The 25,083-nt window shown below is 41.6% G+C and overlaps 1 protein-coding gene across 4 annotated transcripts in view; it reads right to left on the bottom strand.

Moving 5' to 3' along the window:
- The window catches only part of PALM2AKAP2 (PALM2 and AKAP2 fusion), a 264,841-nt gene that overhangs the window by 142,723 nt on the left and 97,035 nt on the right, over window positions 1-25,083 (bottom strand). For 3 of the 4 annotated variants that reach the window (XM_027710335.2, XM_027710336.2, XM_027710340.2), the window contains exons 4-5: window positions 13,202-13,316; window positions 12,579-12,600 (exon numbers count right to left, since the gene is read on the bottom strand). In XM_027710335.2, the coding sequence (XP_027566136.1) occupies window positions 12,579-12,600; window positions 13,202-13,316 (137 nt within the window). Of the gene's footprint in view, window positions 1-4,206; window positions 4,309-12,578; window positions 12,601-13,201; window positions 13,317-25,083 lie in introns of all 4 variants that reach the window. The other variant, XM_027710346.2, reaches the window with a different exon arrangement.

Here is a 25,083-nt window from a genome sequence, read left to right as displayed (position 1 = left end):
AGACCCTCCCAGTTTTGATGCACAAATTTAGTTCAGTATTGTGTATTAAAAAAACACTTGTACGGTGGGCATGAATTTAGAAGCAGATAGCAAAAATCTGACAGTTAAATCATGTGGACCTGACCATATTTGAGTTTGTGATCTCGAGGAGTATGAGCCTGGGAAGGAGCAAAGTCAAGACCCTGAACTTTGCAAAGCCAACTTCCAGCTTTTTTAGGAGTTGGTGAATGAGATTCCCTGGCAAACTATCCTTAAGGACAGAGGGGCTGACCAGAGCTGGCAGCCTTTTAAGACCATTTTTCTTAGGCCACAAGAGCTCCCTATCCCAATGTGTAGGAAATCAAACAAGGCAGGCCAGAAACCAGCATGGCTAAGCAAAGATCTGCTCCTCAAACTGAGGAGTAAGAAAGCAAGGTCTACTAGTGGAAGCAGGGAAAGGTGACCTGGGGAGAGTACAGGGGTACAGCTTAAATGTGTAGGGATGGGGTCAGAAAAGCCAAGGCAAAGCTGGAACAGGATTTGGTAAAGGAGGTGAAGAACAACAAGAAGGGATTCTATAAGTACATGGGTCAGAAAAGAAAGGCTAAGGAGAGTGTATGCCCCTTGATAAACAAGAAGGGTGAACTGGTGGTGACAGATATGGAGAAGCCTGAGGTACTCAAAGAGTTCTTTGGCTTAGTCTTCAATGGCAGTCGGGCTTCCCACTTCTGCAAAGTCCCTGATCCTCTCGGTGGGTGTGAAGGGAGTGAAGTCGCTCCCACTGTAGCTGAAGAGTGGATTTGGGATCACTTGATGAAGCTGAATAGCCACAAGCCTATGGGACCTGATGAGATGCATCCCAGCATCCTGTGGGAACTGGCTGATGTTCAAGGCCAGGTTGGATGGAGCTTTGAGCAATTAAGTCTAGTGAAAGGTGTCCCTGCCTATGGCAGAGGAGTTGGAACTAGATGATCTTTAAGGTCTCTTGCAACCCAGGTCATTCTATGGTTCTATGTTGTTGCCAAGCCACTCTCCATCATATTTGTAAAGTCAGGGCAGTCAGACAAAATCCCTGGTGACTGGAAAAAGGGAAACATTACTCATATTTTTTAAAAGGGGAAAAAGGAAGAACTGAGGAACTACAGACTAGTGAGCTTTACCTCTGTGCCTGGGAAGTTAATGGAGCAGATCCTCCTAGAAGATATGCTAGGGTATATAAAAGATAAGGACGTGATCTGAGGCAGCCAGCATGGTTTTACTAAAGGCAAATCATGCCTGACTACTCTGGGGGCCTTCTATGATGGAGTGATGGCAACGGTTGCCAAGGGAAGACAGACACCATCTATCTAGACTTCTGTAAGGTCTTTGATATAGTCCCCCATGACATCCTTATCTTCAAACTGGAGAGACATGGGTTAGATGGATGGACTATTTGGCGGATAAGGAATTGGCTGGATGGATGCAGCCAGAGAGTTGTGGTCAATGGCTCTGTGTCCAGGGGAAGGCCAGTGATGAGTGGTATCCCTCAGGGTTCTGTCTTGGGACCAGTGCCCTTCAATATCTTTATCAGTGACACAGACAGCGAGACTGAGCACAGTCTCAGCAAGTTTGCAGACGACATGAAACTGAGTCACGCAGTTGACACAAAAGAAGGAAGAGATGCCATCCATGGGGACCTGGACAAACTGCATAAGTGGGCCCAGGAGAATCTCATTAAGTTCAACAAGTCCAAGAGCAAGGTGCTGCACCTGGGTCAGGTGCACCTTAATACAGATCAGGAGAAGTCATTGAGAGCAGCCCTGAGGAGAAGAATTCAGGGATTCTTGTGGGTGAAAAGCTAGACAGGAGCCAACAGTGTGTGCTTGTACCCCACAATGCCAACCACATCCTGGCTGGATCAAAAGAAGTGTAGCCAGCAGGGTGAAGGAGGTGATTCTCTCCCTCTATTCTGCCCTTACTCTACCCACCTGGAGTCCTGCATCCAGATCTAGGGTCCTCAGCACAAGAAATATGTGAACCTATTGAAGCAGGTCCAGAGGACGGCTGTGAAGATGATCAAAGGGATGGAGCACCTCTCATATAAGTACAGGCTTAGAGAGCTGGGATTGTTCAGCCTGGAGAAGAGAAGACTTTGGGGAGCCTTTATTGTGGCCTTTCAGTAACTTAAGGGGGCTTATAAAAAGGAAGGAGAGGGACTATTTTTATGGGCAGATAGGGACAGGACAAGGAGAAATGGTTTTAAACCAAAAGAGGGTAGGTTTAGAATAAATGTTAGAAAGAAAGTGTTTACTGTAAGGGTGGTGAAGCACTGGCACTGAGCGCCCAGGTAAGTTGTGGATGCCCCATCCCTGGAAGTGTTCAAGGCCAGGTTAGATGGTGCCCTGACCAAACTGATTTAGTGAATGGCATCCCCACCCATGGCAGTGGGATTGGAACTATATGATCTTTAAGGTCTCTTCCAACCCAAACCATTCTATGGTTCCATGGTTCTATATTTAAGAAAAGTTGCAAGATACAATTTTTATCTATTGTATGGAGTACTGACTGGTAACTGTGCCTTACTTATTAGGAAAACTTTGGGTAACAAGTTCTACCACTGCTTGGAAGACTCTGTCCTAGAAAATTAACAGGTGTGATCCTTTTGTAATTCAAGTCTGGCAAATCTGCTTAAGCCACTGTCAACATTTTATTTTCATTTATTCTACTGTGATTTCAGCTGCACTGTTTTTAGATATTGGGATAACATATGGTTTGCGACCAACCCAGGGATCACACTGAAGCTACTTGTGCAAGTAAATGCATAAATTTAATTGAGTTTCTTAGAAAGCTGTTCACCAGTGAAAGGCATTGCCATGGGAGAAGTGAAAACAGAATCCTGCTTATCTACCTGTGTGCATGGTGTTTGTTCTTTATGGGAAAACCTAGTAGCCCCTCTTGTCAAAGTAGCTGCAAAATAAACTAATGTTGATATCTCAAATGTTTTTATTTAACCAAAGTTTATTTACTGCTAAGTGTAGTCTATTAACAGAATACAAAACTCTCTGACAATAGAATTGAAACTGAAAGTGGTACTTGAAGATGACAACCATTATTCACTAGTACAAGTTTTCTGCACAAGCTTTAATTGCAATGAAACATTATGCAGTGCTTCATGACAATATCCCAATGTGCAGACAGAAGGACCTAACTTCTGCCTGTTATGTGGAGGATGTTCTTTAAAACAAAATCTTAGACTTTGAGCTTTTTTAAGGCAGATGCTTACAGCCCACCTTTGAGAACATATGCTGGTGCCTTTTCTTTAACCTATTGCACACACACAATACACTTATCAAGGACTACATTAACAAGGCTTCTGAGTCATCCAAAGAATGAAAGAAATTACTGCTTTCTTGGTGTTGACAAAATGGCAAAAAGCACACAGAAGAGCTTGCTTTTAAGACAGATCAGGGTAAGCACTGGTGGAAGGGAAGATTTTGGAATGGCTTGCAACAGGACTTATGGAAAAAATACATATTTCATAGCTGTATACAGTATTTTAGCTGCAGACATTGCTTTGCTATGCTTCTTAACCCACTCTTCAAGTAAGCCCCTTTTCATCCCACCCCTTGGGACACCTCTTAAGTAGCCACCAACAATTGGGTCTTGCGATAGGGAGTACATTGTTTAGAAAAGAAGGATTTTGAAAATAGTAAAAAGGTACAGCTTTTAACAATCATGTTGTTACATTTAAGACACATACTCAATCTGAAAATTAAATGTTAGAAAATTCTCTGTATGACTCCAAGCACAAAACATGCCCACCTTTTCCCCAAGAAAAAAGAATAGCATACAAAGAAGTATAAAATGACACAAATATTTGAAGCATGTATTTGGTCTTGTGAGTCCTGCCTGTCTGTCTCATTCATCTTAATGAGAGTTGCATGCGTACAACAGAGACAAAACCTTGGCCTAGATACCATGTATTTGTATTAGCAGAGATAGAAAGAACTGAATGTTTCCATGTGAAAAAAAGGGATGTTTCCTATGCTACTTGTATGAAGTTGAACTACATTGTTTTGAGAGTACTCACTGCAGTTCAAAAATCCTTGACTTATTTACAAAATACAAATCAAGCAGCATTTCCTGGCATTTAAATGATATCGGGACACCAGACTCATTAATGTAATATAACAAAAAAGTTCATGGCTACTGGACTGATATTATAATACTTTGTTCCTTGAGACTTACCAGCTACTCTGCTTGCTCCGTCCCACCCAGGAACTGGCTCTCCTGTTCGTGAATAGAGGGTTGGGAGTTCAGGGATCTGGGAGTAAATGTAATTTACTGCATCTGGTGTCAGAGAACAGGAAACAGTTAGATTCGTGCTACGAGCCCCAGTGGCTTCATTGCTTAGACAGCAGAGTGTTGTCAGCCCTGACAATAGTCACTGGAGCTTTGTACTAGATAATCGGATCAAAGCAAACAAAGTGCAAAGTCACTGTCCTGTGATTGGTGTTCAATAGACTAGCTGAGGCAGGAGGGATTGGGTCCAGATGACTCAAACCTTATGTCAGATGAACACATAAAATTATTTGTCAGGAGGTTCTGGATTTATCAAGTCTGTGGCCTTTAAAAATGGGTGTGGGATGCAGTGGGGAAGGTAAGGAACAAATCTAATGTGATACCCAGAATACGTGACTTTTCAAATAGAGATATAAAAGCCTAAAAATGCTAATGTTGACTGAATAGGATGAAAGAACGAGTTGTTTCCAATATTACTGAACCAGCATTCGGCCTTTTGTTCTTAAACCTGAAATTTAGCTAATAATGAAATCACATATAGGTATTGATGGGGTACCTGTTTTGGTCTTCAGTAGGTATTATGCTCCTGCCAGTGCTGCAATGTCATCATTCATTAACAAACCCCGAATAGTAGAAAGCTATCATAAAGGATTGACTTGTTTTACATTTGAGCTTATGGGTGTTTATCAAAATGTAAATATGTTCTTTAGAAGAGATATTAACCAATTTAAGAGTATTTCCTGGTAGATATGTTGTGGCTGGGTTAAATATAACTAGATAGCATTTATTGTTCTGCTAGAATTGAGTGGTTGAGCTAACAGTAGAGCTCAGAGGAGAGATGTACAAACAACTAACTTAAAGTTCAGGCAACAAACCAAAATGAAAAAGAAAAAAAATAAACTAACCCCATTCTTTCCTATTAAGTGGAAATGTTTTCAACTGTATGCAAATGGTTAAATTTCTGTTCAAACATAAGATTCTGTCAGGTGTGAAACAGACCACTCTTTTTCTGCCAATGATTCTTTGCCACTACAATGTATAATTTGTCAAGCCCTTGGTATGGCCTGGTCCATGTGCCAGGGTAGGAGGCAGAATCTGCCTTCCTTGAAGCCTCTTATTGCTATAAGCAGGTAAGAAAGGTTCACTAGTGCAGACCATAAAAGTGAAGTGGTGAAAGGAGAGAGGAAATGAAATGTCCTGTTGTAGGCTGCTTGACTGCACCCGGTGAAGGGAGATGCTTTCATCATATTCCCTATGGGCTAACACCCACCCCAGAAAAAATACCTGCTCGGGATGGTGTCCTCAGGAAGGACATATGTGCCACATCTAAGCCCAAAGCCTACTCCTTTGGCAGGAAAATTGGGCCTAGTATTAGTGAAAGGGTTTTACTACCATAACAGTCTGGGGTGGCCACCAGTGCTACTGGATGCAGGAAGATAAGTCCCCAAGAAGACACTCCATCCCTCCACGGACCACTCTAAGTAACTCAGGTAAGGAGGGTCCCTTTCCCTCTTCCTGGTGTCAGAGAAGGATGACACAGAGGTACAGTGCAAATTCATTCAAAAAACCCCATGAAGCTAGTATATGAATATGTTCAATTTATAGCAGATGATTTGGGAAAAAAAAACCCAAACCAAACATCAATGAAAATGTTATTCACAGAATCACAGAATACGCAGAGTTGGAAGGGACCCACAAGGATCAACAAGTCCAGCTCTTAATGTGGCACAGGACCATCCCCAAGAATCACACCATGTGCCTGAGAAGCATCCAAATGCTTCTTGAACTGTGGCAGGCTTGGTGCTGTGACCACTTCCCTGGGGAGCCCATTACAATAATTTCATATTTCAGTGGACAACTGGCAGTCTTGGCAAATTTTTTTTATATTTTCACTGCATACTGTATCCTCAGAGTTTTGTATTCACCCCATAGAGTGTACTTTTGGAACAGTCATTTCAGTACACACTCATTCAGTGAGTTGAGTAACAGACATATTTGTCCACACGAGTGTAGTCAATACAGACTTGTGCTGCCTAACCAATCATCTTTCTTTTGCAGTTGATGAGAATCAATAGGCATGGCCCTAGTGCCTGTAGAGAGAACTGAGCATGGCTGACATCCAGCAATAAACAAAATCAGTTGAACAGCTTGATGATGAAACTCTCACTTTGATGCTCTACATGTCTGTGGACCTAAGTAAGCTGGTTTTTTTTTGCCTCCCGCTTTAGGAGACAACATCTAGCTAAGTGTTATATGCTGTTAATATTGACTCAGTTTACAAACTTCTCTGTATGTTACTTAGAATAAAATATTTTAAAAATTAGCTTCAGGGCTCCAGACAATCTCTCATTGTCCCAAGAAGGGAACACCAGGACAGTGGTGCAATTCTCGTGTAGTTCCTTCTGAAGCTGGTGGTGTTGTCACATTTAAGAAGTGGAATATTTGACTAGAAGAAGTTGGGGCTGGTTGATTCTGCTAGTTCCTGTTTTGTGTTGTTATCTCCCACCCCTGCCCCCAAACAAAATAAACCCGCTCATTTCCCTTTATCTCATTGGCAACAAGGTCTCTTTCATTTAACACCTTTTAAAAGAACATAAACAGTTAATATTACATGGAATGGATAGACGCAAATTAGCACTTTGTTCACATGAGAAGTAAGACAGAACAGAAATAAAAACATTTGAACAGACTGCATTCAATATCTTCATTTCAATGTTTGATAAATTATTAATATCTAAGGATGCCATAAAACAAGTCCTGTGGCTTTTTGTACTGCTTACAACAAAATGAATTTTAGGACTATGGCAGTCCTCCATACTAGTAGACACACAAGTGCTTGGGAAAACATATGGGGGCACGGTAATCATTCAAGGGTTCTTGCACAAAACTAAATCTTCAGAATTGCTCAGAATAGCTCTCACACAGAGGCTGGTGGCCAAAAATCAGGCAAATTAATTTTCCAAGGGCTTGGATTATCTTTAAATAAAGTCTGTTTACTACTAAAATTAGCAGTGGGTCTTCTGCAAATACTGGCTTCCAGAGCAGGGCTGTTCCACCTTCAAAGCCCTCTGGGGCTCCATGGGACTACATCAGAAGGAGCAGAGATTGTGACTCTCCCACCATGTTTGTAAGAACACGAGTGGAGGTTTTTCCTAAAAACTGAATAGCCTGGCTCTGACTTAGTGAACCACACTTTAAACAAATGAACTTGGAGGTTAGGGTCCATAGTTGTGTATCCATAAGCAACACAGTGGATAAGTGCACCTACCAGAGCAGTAAGGAATGCTTCCCAACCCTTTCCAAAGGCAAGACACCTAAGTTCAACCACCTCAAGTGCATGTATGCCAATGTATGTAATCTGGGCAACAAGCAGGAGGCATTAGAGCCCTATGCTCATGTGAGAGATGCCACAGGAATCACGAAAACTTGATGGGAAAACTCACATGACGGAAAGACAGAGTGGATGGCTACAAACATTTTCAGAATGATAGGAAAGGAAAAAGGGGAAGTGGAGGTGCACTTTATGTGAAACAGAAATTTGCATGTATAGAGGAGAGCTGTGGAGATCATACCAGTTCTATTTATGACTTAGGATCATGATTATAGGGATCATCACCAAGGGGAATATTATGTACTGACCTCCCAGTCAGGATGATGAAGCCAATAAAACCTTGCTTTGGCTGCTCAACGAAGTCTTTGGGCAATAGAACCTGGGTGGCCTCAGTTGCCCAGACATTTGTTGTGAAAAAAAAATTATGCACATACCACCCGTCAGTTTCCAGGAATGTACTAAGGACTGCTTGCTGCTATAAATGCTGGACATGCTGACTAGGAGCAGCACATTGCTAGATTTACTGCTTGCAAACTGGGAAGACTTCCTTGACTTACATTGGTAGCATAACTACCAATAATACCTTGGATACAGTGAGAACAACACTGTGGAATTTAAGGTCCTGCTAAGAACACTGAAGACGAGTAGTAGAAAGAAGACCCTGAATTTTAAACAAGCCAACTTCAATATGCTGAGCCTGCCTCTGAGGGATTCCACTGGAAGTGTCCATGGAGGTCAAAGGAGTTTGTTAGTGCTGGGAGTTATTCAAAAGTGACTGCTGAAAGCACGAGAACAGTCCATCCTCTACAAAGGAAAATGAAGGAGCCTAAACAAAAGAATACCATAGCGTAACAATGAACCTTTAGGTGTAATAAAAATAATAATAAAAAACAGCATATTGGCTTAGTCACTGAGGACTGCAAGCACTTTGCTAGGGGGATGGAAAGGTGCAGTCAGGAAAGCTAAGGATCAGCTAGAACTGAAGTTTGCCAAAGATGCCAAGAAGAAAGGGTTCTTCAGATTTGTGAGCAGTAAGCAGAAGGAAAGACATAAACCCATTGCTAAGGAGGGCAGGGAAACCAGTCACTAGAATGGTGACAAGGCAGATGTTCTTTGCCTCTTTTCTTTTGTCTCTTTGCCTCTGTCCTTACTGACACAGCTGAACCCCAAGTCACAAGATCAAGTAGTAATGACAACACATATTTACCTGCCAGTAGTGGAGGAAGGGCTGGTCTGCAAGGGTTCAACACACAAAAATCTACACTCCAGGGTGTTAAGAGAAGTGTCTGACATTTTTGTAAGGAGACTATCTATAATATTTGAAAGTCACAGAGACCAGGGGATGTCCCTGATGACTAGAAGATGGAAAATGTCATACCTATCCACAGGAATGGGTCAAAAGAGGACCCAGGAAACTGGAAGCACTATGGTCTTACTTTGTCCCCTGGGAAAGTGACAGAATGAGTACTCCCAGAAACCATTACAAACCAAATAAAGCAGCTGATTGGGAAAAGCCATCATGGATTTACCAATGACAAATCATGACAGACTAAACTGATCACCTTCTACAACTTAATAACATCTGTTGATATGGGGAGAGCAGTGGATGGTGTTTATTTAGACTTAAGCAAAGCTTTTGACACTGTTTCCCACAGCATTCTCCTGGCCAAGACAGATTGGTTGAGTGATCTGTGAAATGGGTAGGAAACTGACTCACATGTTGCACTCCAAGGGTGGTGATAAATGGTTTTTACTCAGGTAGCCAGAGGTGCTGTAATTGAGGCAACTATAGATGGAGACTGAATTAAAAAACTATGGAAAGCCTACAACTGAAAACCAATTGCTGGTGAATTTTTACAGGACATGTGGAAAGCACTTTTCAAAGATCTGTGCTTGACTCCTCTGACATGCTGGTCTGTTTTACTGTTGGGCTGTGCAGCTGGTCAAGATCAGAGGAAAGAAAACCAAAAGAATCTCTAAGCAGTGTTCCAGGTACTAACCAATCCAGACCAGGTTTCCTGAGCCACATCTTTGACAAATATATACTAATACTTACAAAATTCAAACAGAGGTTTGTGCAAACTGTACAGTTACTGTAATTGTGGCTTCTGTATGTTGGCTGAAGTAGCAGCATGTAGTTTGCGTACAACTGGCCATATATTCCAAAGAATGAATTTACCCCTAAGGCAAATTCAGCACTCAAGAGAGTTACATCAGATCTTATTATTTTGTATATACATGTAGCTATAAACATACACACATGGAGTAAGAACTCTGTCCTTTCCATTTGCTTGTGATGTGCGTGCAGCATAGCACCACAGCATGGCTGGTTTTGACTGCAGACCTGAGCGGCGAGAAGTGATGTAATTCTTAGCATCATCTCAGCCTTTGTTTAATGGAGAGCTTGTTGGTGGCAAGCCGACACAAAGCTGGCAGTCACAACTGGAAGTGACAGGGCCACAGATCCCAGCATTTCTCAGCCTCAGCATTTCTGATCTACTTTCTCTCACATGGTGATTTATGTAGGCAAAGTGTGTTTGTACCTGGACAATGTGGAATTTGTGTTAATTGTGGCTAGATGATTTCAAGCTCAGAAATGCTCGTTGCCAGACACAAGTCTTTTTCCTGGAAAGGTGGGAAGGACACAGAGTTGTCACTTGATTGGCCACTGGTGCTCACCACCACTTCTCCCCTTCCCTTGGAACCTTTGCTTGGACCCCTCTGGGCTCTGAACACCCTATATTTGTGCTTTCTGCACGCTCAAAATCTCTGTCACCACAATATATATGGCACAAAAAGATGCACAGGGACACAATGGCGAGATAAATCACATTCTATACTGTCATTGCATTCAGAATAAAGGGAGGGAAGGATACAGAACAAACAACATGAGATGTATGGCCTTGGGAGTCTTTCAGAATGTGGCAGCAACCGAAGAAATTGCTCCAACAGGTCAGTGTTAGTTTGTGTCTGTATTTTACAGAGCCTTCCTGTGTCATCCAACAACTCCTACCATTTTCCTCTGCAGCATGTGTTACACATGGTTGCCAGATAGATGTTTGATCTGCTGCAACAAAGCAAGTCCTAGAAGTTTTTTGAAGGAAGGAAAAATTTATGGTACCAAAGTGCTCACAGCTAGCTATACACATTTTCTTCCTGCTCTGATCAGTTACCTTCACAGACTGCTGTCAGAGAGCAGAACAAAGAGGACTGGCTCAACTTGCACCATGTGAAGATGTACAGCTGCATTGTGCCCGCAATGGGAGGGCTAAAAGGACAGTTTGCAGCCTCAGTCACCCACAGAGGAGAAGAGGACGACACTACTTAGAGGATGGCCTGGCCTGTCTCAGCCCACAGGGACCAGTTGCTGAGAGGAAGAGATAAGATACATATAAAACAAGTGGTCTAGAAGAGAAGAGGGACCACTTCACCCAGGTTTATTCCCTGCTCTTTTTGCTTGTGCATTTATTCTGGAGTCACTTTCTTTGGTGTAGTTTTGCAGTTTTCTGTTACCCTTCAGAAATCACTAGCTGTCCTTACTGCTTGTTCAGTCTGTGAGGAAGGGATCCACCGAAAGCAGGCAAAATCTGGAGAGCACAGGGGCTCTTTCTGAACCAAGTGAAATACTACATTGCTGCATACCTTCAGGGAAACAACCACTTCATAGTTGTTAGCTGGGCCTTCCTTTGATTCCCTTTCAATTACAACACACATGAAGAGGTAGAATGTACCTTGAAGGAGTCATAGAAGCTCCTGTGCACTTTGTGTGCTAATTTCTGTAGGCACCATTCCTTTCTTGGAAACTTACCCACAACCATGGTGTAACTCTGTATAGGTACGAAATATTTGCCATTCTTGATCTGTATTTACTTTGTGGTAGCCAATTTCAAATGCTCAGAGGGAAGAAAGACTAAATTCTTACCATGGAGCATACTATCTAGGACTTTTTTTTTTGACAATGGGATTTAATGAAAAACTTGGATTATATTGCTAGGAGAAATGAAAATTTCTGAACTAGATCTTTGACTTAAAAGGAAAACCTCCTTACTAAGTAATATTAATCACCCCCCTAAGACAGCTCCAAGTCAACTCATACACTACACAGTAATTTCCACTGTGTCCCAGTGTTTTAATGTTGGGATCATCATATATATTCCTCATCTATACTCACAATACAGTTGGGCATGGCTTTGACAGCAGCTGGAGGAGGTAGTCTTAACCTCAGTATTTTGAATCTTGTCATTTCAAAGAAATGTGCTGAGAACGAGGATGTGGTGCACAGATTTATCTGCAGATGCCTTAGCATGATATCCTTCCTGGGTCCTAAGGGTCCTGGAGTGGCTCTATAAGGGTCATTCTTGCTTCCTGGGAACCATCCATGTTATTTGGTCACTCGGACACCTAAATTTATAGCTCAGTATTTAGACTGATCACACATAGTGTGACACTGAGTTAATATGCGAGGAATTACTACATCCTCTTCAACCCATGTGAGGTTTTTCTTCTGTAAGAATTATCACGCTGAGAATATTGTTCATCAGTGAAGTAATCTATTTTTAATATTAATATCTATATTAGGAATAGTCCTCACAGTATTTAACAGTTTATGAACAGAACATGAGCACATACAATGGAGAATATTGACCACAGAGAGGTGAAAAGGAGTCTGCAGTGCTGGTCTGTCATGTGGTGAAAGGGGTCAATAATACAGAAACTGTATTATGTCTGTTTTAAGTTATTCATGCTGTTCTTTCCCTTTGTGTTTGCATAAGAAGAGGTGGAACTCTGCCAAAGCAATACTGTTTTACCACAATAGTGATGTTTGTGCTAGCATTATAGAAATACCAAAGAACAAGGTAATGGCTCTAGCAATAAATCAGAAACATACAGCGAAGGAAAGAACCCCCAGTCTTTAAACCTTTGCAACAAAGTTATAGTAACAACTCTTGTTAAACCCAAAGCTATACAATAGTAAAAAGGCACTTACCACCATCCTGGTGGGAGAAACTCTGTGAACGGAAAAAATAGAATGTTTGGTTAAACCTTTTTTATTTGGGATTTAATTTGCATGAAGTCTTGATTTTTATGCTAGATTTGCTTTTATGGTTCTATGTAATTTTTAAATGGGTAACTATGGTTGTGGCTCCTAGGATTTTGATGCTGTCATAGACTGGGGGAGAGGGACATGGTGTAATTAAATGGAGAACACTGCTTTATGTTGCAGGTCGTAATGTTCAAAAGTGGTGTTTGTAGCAAATGCTACTATTTCTGGGTGCCACCAAGAGCAGGGAAGTTTGAAATACTTTTCAGGATGCTGCTGACATTTTAAAGTCGGGTCAAAAATGCTCAAATTGTTTCCCTGCAGATAAGCTAGGGAGAAAGCTTCTGAAATCCCTCTTCAAAAAAAAAGCTGGAATGGAAGGGCAAACCCAAATAATCCAACCAAAAATAACCTGATGCTTCTACATCTTTTCTTGTCTTGTTCATCCTGGTTTGAGCTACATGCTCAGCAACTGCCCTCAGTCTTCCCACAAGTGCATAAATTATAACTGCTGCTTCCAAATGGTGCTTTGTTTCAATCTGTGCCTGAGTGTCATTTTTTTAAAATACCTTTTGCAAGTTGTCGAAGGATTTCTCAGTCTCCTTTAGTTTCTCCAAAATTACTTGTTCTTTGGCAGATATTTGGGACTCCTCACTTTCTAATTTCTGTATTTCTTGTTCCAGCCTGTAGAAGACATACAGACACGCACATACACACAAAAATAAAATATGTAAATATTATTTAAATGAGATATCGTTTCCTAGGTATTAATTGGCATTTCAAATGTCATCAGGAACAATTTTGACTCTTGTTATTCACAATGGATTTCCTAGCACATGAAGGGCACATGGATTATTTGTAAAACAGATAGATCTATCTAAAAGGAAAACACTAATTACCTTATTATCCTCCTCTGCAAAAGCATAAACAGATTAACTAAAAATATACTTCAGTATCCCTTCACCCCAATTCCTGTAACATCTCTCAGATATCTACTTTCATTTTAGAAATCACAGTGCAGTCAGTACAGGATATAATGAATATGCAGTAATAATTAGAGAAATAGGTGTCTTCTTCTAATGCTTCTGTACTCCAGACAATGAAACTGGAAATAGTTGTTGGAAACTGGTTGTCAACCAGTTGTGTTAGGAGTTTTGCTTGAACTAACACTTTGCCCACTCCCAACAATAACCTTTTGGGATATCTACCCATGTTTTCTACTGTTACTGCATGAAGCTGGGGTCCCCAGTGACTTCGGGTAATAAAATATATAGAAAGTTCAAAAAATAAACTTATTTTGCCAGGCAGTAAGCACTCAGTACTTGCTTTTCTTGTTGAGACCTAATGGTTGAGATCTCACTCTAAGATGTCTTGATGATGATATGGGATACGCTTTTGTCAGGCTTAGATTCTCCATTACTTTAGCTGAAACCTCCTTTTACTGACATGATTTATGCAGACGCAGGTAATCCCTCTTCCTACTGTCTCCTCCTTTCATGTATGCTTCCTCTTTATTTTCTCACTTTTGAAAAAAAAAAATCTCTATAATATAAGCCAAGATGAACACATTTGAACAGGGATAGTTACTTGAAACTTCCTTTGTCTACAGAAGGATCTGTAGCTGCTCACAGCTAAATGAAACATATTTCCTTGAACGTGACAGATCAGCACTTCCTAGTACTTTCCTTACCGTCGGCTGGTTGCTCCTGCCTTTCTGTCACCATTTCTCAAGTGAAGGATCAGGGCACTGATCCAAGCTAGAGGGATGTATTTTTGCTCTTTCCCAGGCCTGCTCTGCACAGAACTTCACTAATGCTTGATCGAACACAAGACAGAGAGCAAGGAGAAGGTGACGTAGGGAGGAGAGAAGGGGGAATTGCTTCTTTCACAGGCAGCTTGAGTTGCTTGTGAAATTCACATGTCTAAATATAGATGCAGGGGTCTAACTTCAGGCACTCACCTGGAAGATTTTCCCTCACTTTCTAATTCTGTGATGATGAAAGGCGTGTGGCACTTTATGATAATGTTTTTCATTAGAGGAAGGCAAAAGTGTCACAGGATCAAATTGTTGCAGATGGAAAAAGGCAGATTTTGCTCTCCTGAAGTATATGAATGCTAAATAGTCTCAGATTTGTGATGAATTGTCAAACTGCCATTTTTGTCTCTTAAAGGTAAACCCCTCATCTCCAAGTTGAAATAGCCTAATTGCAATAATTTTAAAATGAACCCTTGGAAAGTACTGTTACAATCCACTTAATCTTTTCTCTAAATTAATATAACAACATAAAAATGCAAAAACGTTGAAACAAAATATTTTGTTCTGTTGCAATGAAACAATTTGATACAGGATGAATTTTCCTCCTCATGTTGTAATTCAGGGAGAAATTTTTCAAAATACACAGTTTTATTTTCACTTGTCTTCCCAGGAAATTTTTTAAAATACCTAGTGAAGTGAAAAATTCATTTGTCACTCAGGTTAGCCAGTGCCATGTTCTTGCTAAATTAATGACTTTAGAAGTCAACAGGTAGGTGGCTTCTTTTCCTTTTCTATCCCTGGGAATGATTTGTAGATCCACAGGCATTTGTACCTTGCTAATAAAGACATTTGAAATATTCTGCTATGCTACCTGGTGAAAATAAACTGTGGAGCAGTGTGAGTCAGGGCTTACTGGTGTATTTCTGTTCTTTCCCAGTGAGTCACTAAGCAGCATTTTCAGGATGCATGTTCTATAACCTGGTACATTTTGCTTGCTACATGATGGGGGAAGAGACTGAAAAACGGGAGTGTGTAGAAGTCAACAACAACAAAATACATTCTTTCAAATGAACTTAATAATGAAGTTAATAATTTATGGTAGTGAAAACACTGTGAGTATGAGGCAACTCAATTGACGTAAGGTTATAAGCAAGCAGACTCCTTGTAATTTGGGGTGATAATAAGTGCACCATTTTTGCGCACCATTTCAAAACTATAAAAAGTTTGTCGTGAATTGTTTGGTCTTCAAGAGAAAGTTTGCTTCCAACATGCATATGGTTACACATGCACATGCACCAATTGATTTGATTTATATTTTCTGACTTTTTGACTGCTTGCTCTCTTATTTCTACTTGTTTACATCTCTTTTATCCTTCCCTCCTGGTTCACTTCCTCAGTTTCTTCCATTGTGCCACGCAATCCTTACCATTAGAATGAGTTGGGCAGATGAGACATTAGGTTACCCTGTTTTGACAAGACATCTAGTGGTTCTGGGTGTTGTGGTGTGTCTTTTTTTGTTTGTTTGTTTGTTTCTATTCTGAATCCCTTCTTCAGTTCCCTTTAACAACAACTTACTAATGGGGAAAAGGATGGAGACAGAGCTACCAGGATTTAGAAACACGGGTCAATCTGGTAGGAACAGAGCTACCCTACGTTAGACTGAGTAAGAATGCATAAAACTCATGCCATAGATGCAAATTGCCTTTTCCTCACTGAAATCAGTGCAGGTAGACTAAGAGACTCTCAGACCCTATGTAGACTGGACCTGAATTTCTAATCATAGCAGGAAAAATAGGGATCATTCAGGAGAATGTACCTGTTACATAGCCCAGGGGTCATATACCAAGCATTGATACCCACAGGAGGTTGCTTTTTTCCCTCAATTTTATACCACTCTTACTCATACTCTCTAGGCCTAAAGGCTGAGGCACCTCTGCTGAGGTACTGAGGTACTGAGAGATACTCAAGGTCACAGTTTTCACGTGAACCATTGTATGCAGTCTTGAGTAAACCATCTGGGCACCACAGATCTCACTGGCAAACTTGGATCTAGAGTCTTCACCATTTCTTTGGACTGCCTTTTTATGTATAGATCAGCAGTACAAAAATTTAAATCATAATGCAAACCAAAGGTTGTTTTGCATGTTTATTTTTTTTAGTGATATTCATATAATCAGAATTGCCAAGTGATAAGGAGAACTGCCTGCTTTTTTTGGTAACAACATACAAAAGAGTCATGCAAATTTGGTCTGAAAAATAAATGAAGTAATATTGCATCTGTTTCAAGCAACATGCTATATAATGGCTTAAACAGCACTACATCCATTCAGAGCACACACGTACACGTGCGTACATTTACCAAGTGCTTATATTTTTCCTGTGTGAATATTAAATAACGTCCTTTTTTTCTAGCTTAGTTTAAAAAGGATATGCCTTAATTGTCATATGACACCTGGCAAGGAAACCTTGTAATTCCCTTGTTCCTGACTTCTTGGCACATTTCAGGCTGGCTTTTGAAAGATGGCCACAACAATAAGGCCAGTTATATAAATAACTACAATATCTGAAGTGTTGTAGGGAAGAAAATTAAGAAGAAAACTCAGAATCAGATGAGGCATAAGTGGTATAAAATAAACTGTTACTATTGCTGCTATATTGTCCCAAGGAGTTATCTCATTACTGAATTTGCTGAACTGTTTATATAAAAAGAAAATTGGGTCAGGGAGTCTGGAGTTGCTGTGGCAGGGGTGTGGGTTTTTTTCAGTGGATGTACCCAGAGTCCTATTTCTCCAAATATCACAAAAACAAGTGGGAGATTTTACCACTCAGAAAGCCCAGCCTGCATTGCTGCTAGTCTATCTGTCCTGCAGTTTTCTTTAATGGATGCCATAAGCACCCCAGGGGAGCTGAGAAGAACTTCCTGTGTAAGCCAGGTGATCCTTCTTCTCATGTTAACAGTGCCACCCTGCTGTGAAGGGGAAGGAACCACAAACAGCTGAAGCGATGCTGTCTTTTGGACCGCATTTTGCTTTTGTTTGGGGGACCCTGATTCCTTGTTTAGTAAGATCACACACTTGTTGGATAAATAGCCTGGAAATTACTTTGGGAGGTCTCTAGCCCAACCTCCTGCTCAATGCAGGCTCAGACATGAGATCAGGTCAGGATGCTCATGGCTTCTTCCAGTTGGGTCTTGAAACTCCTGAATGGCGGGGGAAAAATAATTTTTTAAAGCTACTTACAGGCTTTCTCTTTTAGAGTCTACAGATGTCAGACGTGATGCCCTGCAAAAATTCACACCAGAACTGTTCAGTACTGCAGGGGAAGGGGATGTACCAGACTGCTAAAGGAAGTCTGGTCTGTGTGTTTAGTGGGATTTCGACCTAAGTGGGCAGCTACACAAGTGTAGACAGGCATCCAGTGCAGCTTCTGAGAAGATCAGAGGCATAAACAGCACATGAATCCTCCTGTGGAAATGCTGGGATCAGGACCAAAGGACCTGTCAGGTAGCACAGAATAATTTGGAAGACAAAAAGGGGAGTTAAGAAGAGAGATCTAAAAGGTGAAGAGGTAGAGGGAGAGGTTTGGAATTGTGGTATGTGTACATGTGCATTTACATTTTGCTGCAGTACCCAGCAAACATTGTGTTTGGATACAGGACTCTATTTTGTGCTCCAGCCTAAAGGCAATGAATGCACTTTCTCTAAGTGAAGGATTTGCTCTGTTTCCCATGCTGAGATGTTGAAACCCACAGACTTGGCCTGTTATTTTCCTCCCTCCTGAAGGAGGCTGAGGCTATTCTTACAGAAGGTGCCTTTCCTCAGCCCTGGGAGAGACCCTGAGCATGCTCCTGCAGGGCAGTCACACAGCTGGTGCAGAGTCACACTGGTTTGCAGCAGGAACACACAAATCCCAAGTCAGCAGAACTCTGCCTGAAGAAAACAGCCTCCTCTATCCAGCTAATTAACTCTGGCAGACACATGACTTCTAGAGATACCTACCTTTGGTTTAGCAGTGTTTTGTTTTTCGGGGTGGGATGGTAACCAATTATAAACAGGGAGAACAGCTGCAGGTTTATGGACCAGTTTCTTTAGCCTGTGCTAACTCTGCATTCTGGGTCGTACTTGAGAAATACTCACGCAATTTCTGCAGTAAACATAGAAATGTAATAAAAATTATGTCTGCAGCATACAAACTGGCATGTCAGTGGAAAAAAGAACATTCATCTATACTAATAAGGAAAGTGTACAAGTATTCAAAACTTAAGAGAAAAACAGGAAAGACCTAATCAAAGTAAACACTTGAAGGGAAAAGGTGACCAATGCTTATGTAGTGTGGGGGACAGTTCAACTGTAAGCTGATTATTTTGCTATTGCTTGATTGATGCCATAAATCAACCTGATATAAAAGACACAAATAAGGCATGAGACTGCACATCAGCAATTTGTGCAAGGTCTCTCAGAGCTGAACATCCGGAGGTGTTACAGCTGGTATTAAAATGGCAGATTCAGAAGTGGAATACTGCAACAAACCCCTGATGCTTACAGAAGAGAAAGTTAAACACTAAGTTTAGGGATAACTGGGTTTGCCTGACGGGAAGCACAAACTGTGCTTGTCTCTAGGATTTTGCCCTCAGGAAGCTTTTGACCACACAGCAAAACTAGAACCCGAAACCTTACACGCAAAGTCCACCCTTCTGCATGTACAGTTATGTGCCTTCTCCTGCAAAAGTGCACTGCCAAGAATGTTCTACTCCATGGGCCTCTCATTCCTATTTCTTTATCTCTGTAAAGGTTTTCTGGGGCAGCAGGGTACCTCTTAGCTCACCCTTGGAAAGGTTCAGATTACCCTTGGAAAATGAACTTGCAAGGGGAAGGGGTTCCCCTGAAAGATATGTAAATCTTGCATTTAAGTCTTTTAAACCAGCACAACTGCATCCCAGTCCAGCACCTCAGCCATTGACAAACTTCCTATATCCATATCGACTGTCAAGCACCGGCAACCTGGCTGTAAGCCAACATGCCTAAGAAACTGGAGCTGAAATCTACATGCCACAGCCATGAACAGTACCCTTCATCTGCTGTAGGGAAGCAGATGAATCCTTGGTTTAGTTTCCACATTGGCTTAGTTTTCTTAGCAAACACCAGCAGTTGTGCTGAAGGCAGTTGGACCATTTGTGGATGTCACTCTATATCGACACACAGCCACTGCTGATGGCAAAAAACCTGCTTCATTTCAGGTCTGTTGCAGGATCTGAAATGGGATTCCAGAGTTAAGTAATTCAATGCCTTTTAGTTTAGTCTTTCTGCGCTGCTCACCCTTTTTTGAACAGCTCACTCTCAAAAAGGAAAGTTGGCAGTGCACATCTTATGATTTCCAACAGACTGTTGTTTACAGAGTACAGCTGCTAATCAAGAGCAGCAAACTTAATTAGCATCTTTGAAAAGGTAAAACCTCTGTGACTTGAAAAACTGGGAATCCATTATTACCAATCAATGCTTGGATATGAGATTCAGGCATGATGCTGAATGAGTTGGTCTGGTAATCTATACAAATCTTCCTGAATACAGGAGAAGGGAAACAATTCCCTTCACCAGGCAAAAACTGCTTCGTAGTACCAGCTGACAAATTTGGGATGAGAATAAAAACTCTAAAATTCACTTTGTTGTCTGAAGTGTATAAACACATACATAGAGAGAGCAGTATACAGATATTTTGCATCTGCCTGGTGTAGGACGAAGTTAATCCATGCTATCTTGAACAAACCAAGGCTAGTGATTCAAGCATTGGCCACAAGATTTCTAGAGCTCATCATGACAAGGTGTAAAACACAACAATCATCATCCTGAGTTAACTAGTAAAATGAATGCTGTCTGCTCCAGATGTAGAAGGCTTAGTGTCAATGTGATGCAAATTCTTTGACCTAGAGTTGAAGTAGTTATACAATTGAGTCCAGTTCCTCACCAAAGCAACACTGTTTGTATATTAACTTTTGCCTATGGTTTGCCTGATACAGTGTTAAATTTCCCAAGCATGGGGACTTCAGCGCTCTGATGTGACTTTTCCGCTAATTTCACTTTTTCACTTTTTCATGACCTGCCTTTTCTCTCCTTAAGAAGGATGTTATCTCACTCCAGTATGATTTCCTCATATCACCTAAACACAACTTTTTGGCCTCATGGCATTTTCAGCCTACACTTGTTTTTAGACTTTTACAAGTGCAACCCTTTCTAGGCCAGGTTCATTCAGTCTTCTTCAAATGGGAGATGTCTCCAGCACGGGTGAGACTGCAACCTTGAAAACTTCCCAGTGACTCAGGAGAGAGCAGATCACTGACTGGAAATCAGTGAATCACTGTGCCTTAGATGATAGGACAAACAGAAACGAAACTTTACTCACAGTATCCTGGAATGCCCAAATAAGGAACAATATAATCTCAGAGAAGTCCTCGAGAATTAGATAAGGGATGTACTCAAACAAACAGGACATAAACTAAGCTCTGTGTACCCAAACAAGATAAAATAAAGAACAAATGTAACAGTTTTTGGTGGTGAATCACAACGACCCTGTGCCTGATCAGCAACTGAGGTTAAGACTACAAAGACTCAGAAGGACCAAAGAAGGACTTCCAATAGGGAAGTGACTATGTAAAGCAAAGTAATGAATACATATTAAGTAAGCCAGACTATCTAATGAATATGTAAATAGTATGTGGAATAAAAAGCTCTGTCCATCTGTTTGGCATGTTTGTTAGATGACGTCCAGCATGATGAATAAAGGAGAATGCCCTTTTGAACATCTACAAATCGTTGTGAAGAAGTTTGTTTTTGCTGCTTCTTGGTATTGTTGAGGTTTGCCCTTACAACAGAGGAGCACGTAGCTTGACCCTCCTTTGGGAATTGGAGGGGTAAAAAGTTTAAAAAAAGCCCTGTTCTGAACCCAGTCCATTGGCCACCAGCCAAAGAGGTGAAGGAGTGGAATCCACTTATTTTCTCTGTGCTTATGGATCTGAAAACTCCTATATGTGCTCCTGACTGGGCTCCAGAAAGGACCTGGCAGATCTGACCAAGTCCCTTGATTTCCCTGATCAATTGAGTAAATACAGCTTAACCTGCTCTGGTAGCATCTGGCTTCTGAATCATCCAGCTTCTGGAGCATTTGTGTTTAAAACAAATGGCACAAATGTCCACAACTGGTATAAAATGCTTGGGTTGCACAAAACCGGACATGCAGATCTTTGTGTCTGAACAGACATGTAGTCACACTAGACAATGTACAGGACTTAAACTGCAAATACAGAGGGGTATCATATGTGGTTCATTGTTTGGTACTCATTGGGATGGCAGGAGAAAGGCAGGGAAAATAAATTAGCCACCTTAGAGAGGTCACATCCTGTACTTTGCAGTTGAACAGTGAAGGTGCAAAGACTTGTGAAAGACATCGAATCCCAAGTAAAATTGACAGGAAAAGCACCAGGAGAGTTGTCCTGGGATGTTTGAGGACACACAAGAGTACAAGGGACAAACATGCCAATGTGGCTATCATAAAATCTTCCCCCTCTCCATGCTGTGCTTTGTCCGTACCATTGAGGTGTACTCTAGGGGACTGGTTGGGCACTTTGAGCACAGAGGAGAGCCTCCAGAAAGGCCATGACTGTGGTGGGAACTGGGGTCAGAGGGCATGTGTTGCAAGATGTGGTTCAGGTGAAAGAGGGCTGCACACGCATTCCCCCCAGCACAAAGTCTCTGTACACAGCAGCACACAGACAGAAACTAGAAAAGCAACACAGGTGCAGCTAGCCCTGTGAAAAACAGTTTGTTGGCACATCACAGTTATACACATGAAATTCATTTAGGTTTAACAACAGATGCCAGCAGTTCAGCTGTACAGTGGACTGCATTATTTATATCTTGGAAGAGATCCAAGAAATAGAGGGAGAGCAATCAGAGGATGACTGTTGAGTGTTCGTTCTTCCATCGTGCAGCACTGCTGGCTGCTGCAGAGTTACCCATGGTTAGCACAGATGTATGACCAAAAGGAGTGCATGACCTTAGCAGCACCCATACTTGTGAGCTGCCAAGGAAGGAGGATGTTTTTCTGCAATTCCTGTACATACTGGTATACTGGAGATGCACATTCAGTTACCTAGCATCATTTACAGGGAAGGTAGGATGACCGGAAAATCTCCACCATCTTTTTCTAGTGTAGTTAAACAAAAAAAACAAATCTAAAAGTATTTGCTCTGAAGAGATTTCAGCCTTCTATGTACAGACTGCAAATACACTTTTTGTCTCTGATTCACAATGTTAGATGAGAAATGAGCTGCTAAGGGTCATGAGCTGCTCAGAACATGCAAAGACAAACAAGAGCAAGGCAAAGACATACCTCAGAAAAGGAACTGGGGGTGCTGGTCTACAGCCATCTGAACATGAGCCAGTAGTGTGCCCAGGTAGCCAAGACTGCTAATGGCATCCTGGCTTTTATCAGCAGTGGTGTGCCCAGCAAAACCAGGGAACTGATTGTCCCCCTGCACTTGGCACTGGTGAGGCTGCATCTCAAATCCTGTGTCCAGTTCTGGGTCTCTCACTTCAAGAAAGACATTGAGGGGTTGGAATGTGCTCAGAGAAGGGCAACAGAGCTGATAAAGCGTCTAGAACAAAAGCCTTATAAGGAGCAGTTGAGGGAGCTGGGGTTGTTAACCTGGAGAAAAAGGGGCTCAGGGGAGAACTTACTGCTCTCTACAACTGTCTGAAAGGAAGCTGTAATGGAGGTCAGCCTCTTCTCCCAGGTAACAAGTGATAGGACAAGAGGAAATAACCTCAAGTTGTACCAGAGGAGGTCTAGATCGGATATTAGGAACAAAATTGTTCACTGAAAGTTTTGCCAAGCATTAGAACAGGCTGTCCATGGAAGTGGTGGAATAACTGTCCCTGGAAGAGTTCAAAACACATGTAGATGGGACATGTAGATAAGAATACTGTTTAGTGGTGGGCCTGGTAGTGTTGGGTCAAGGATCTTAGAGGTTATTTCCAACCAAAACAATTCTATGATGCTGTGATTGTATGACACTGAACTTACACCTCTCAGGTTGCAGTAGAATGGTCATGAGGATAATTTAGCTGCTGGAAGGTGGACCCTGTAACCTCCAGGTTAAGTGGCTGTCCACAGCAGAAAATTCAGAGAGATGTCACCTCAATGTTCATTTTCTATCCTTAATTGAAAATAATGAATGCTTCTGGAGGGGCTACAGCAGAAATGCCATGAAATTCTAAAAGTTCAGAGTGCAGGCAGTGCCGCATTGAAAAGCAAGATTTGTAGTAGGCTGGGTTTAAAAGTAATGAAGTTAGCTAGGGCTGGAGAGCATCCTGTCCTCGGGCCGCTGCAGTGAAGGGCAGGGGCAAAGGGAAAAGTACAAGAGTTGTGCCTGGCAAAGCTCAAGAGCATGCTTGGAATGAAAGAAAAGCTTTTTCCTGGTACAGGCTGCCTTTCCCTTCCTGCCTCCCCTCCCCCTTCTACCCTCCTCTCCCCATCCCCCCATTGGTATTTCTTGTCTTCCTTGAATTCCTACACAGGTTATTTCCATACTGGACTCCTGCCCAGTCTTCCCTCACAGCTGAGACAGAGCAATGGCTCCATCCAAAGTCAGTGGCAGCATGTTTCCTATTGCTCACAAACCAGGATTTCACTCCTAGCAGGGTTCCCATTTGGTCTGTTTTGAATCCCTCCTTGTTCCCACTATGCCTAGGTTTTAGCAGTATAGGAACACATGCAAATGACTCCTTCATGTGACAATCTGATCATCACTGAAAAGGTGTTGCAGTTATTAACTAGGAAAGCAGTGTTGACAAAAGAAGCAAACATGGGCTAGAGCTATCTATTTTATCCTTCCTGTAGCCTCCAGCAAATAATTTTGCCTCCATTTCCCCATCTTGAAGCAATACAATTTGCCAATCCTATGGGCTCCAACCATACATCAGACCATGCTTATCCCTGGTAGATGTGTTAGCTGGTACTATTAATTATACTCACCGTACATGTGAAGTTTCCATGATTTTGGTTTGACTTGACTCAGATTTGCCTCTAATGACTGTATGGGCATTTTAAGGGACTTCTGGTGCAAACAAGGCATTTTCTATTTGCTTCCTGCTGCCTTGGCTTAAAATGTTCTGTTTCAAGGACCATGGTTCTTACAAGTCTACTTGTTGCCACAAGAAGTGTTGCCCAGCATCCAACATTCTGACTTGAGGTACCCCATGTGATTGCTGGAATATAGTCTGAGAATAATACTAGAAACAAAAATGGCCCCCAGAAAATTCAGGCTGAAAACATGAAACCCCAACCAAAATACTTTAATTGGTGTGATGATACCTTCTGCTGTCCTGCGGCTATTGAAGCACAACTGTCTTGAAAAGCTGCAACTTACAGGGATCCCATCAGCCTCCCTCAGACTTTTTTGAACAAATCTTTCCTCTCTCCTTGCCTTTTATGTTGTGCTTCATTCATGACTGCCTAAATCTGTAAGTGCCCTCAGAAATCCTTAACAAAGGAGTTAGATGGTATGTGCAGCTGACTGTCAGCATGCCTCAGGCACTGAGTTTTATTAGGTCCCTTTATAAATTCCTCATATTTAGTGGACCTCACAAATACACAGATCCATTCCCCTGCACTGCTGCCAAGAGTGACTCGGACGGCAGGGAC

The sequence above is a fragment of the Pipra filicauda genome, unplaced genomic scaffold, assembly GCF_003945595.2.
Source record: "Pipra filicauda isolate LSUMZ 115617 unplaced genomic scaffold, ASM394559v2 scaffold71_size5581439_pilon, whole genome shotgun sequence".
NCBI lineage: Eukaryota > Metazoa > Chordata > Aves > Passeriformes > Pipridae > Pipra > Pipra filicauda.
Note: the sequence above shows the minus strand (reverse complement) of the source record. Positions and strands in the feature narration are given on the sequence as shown.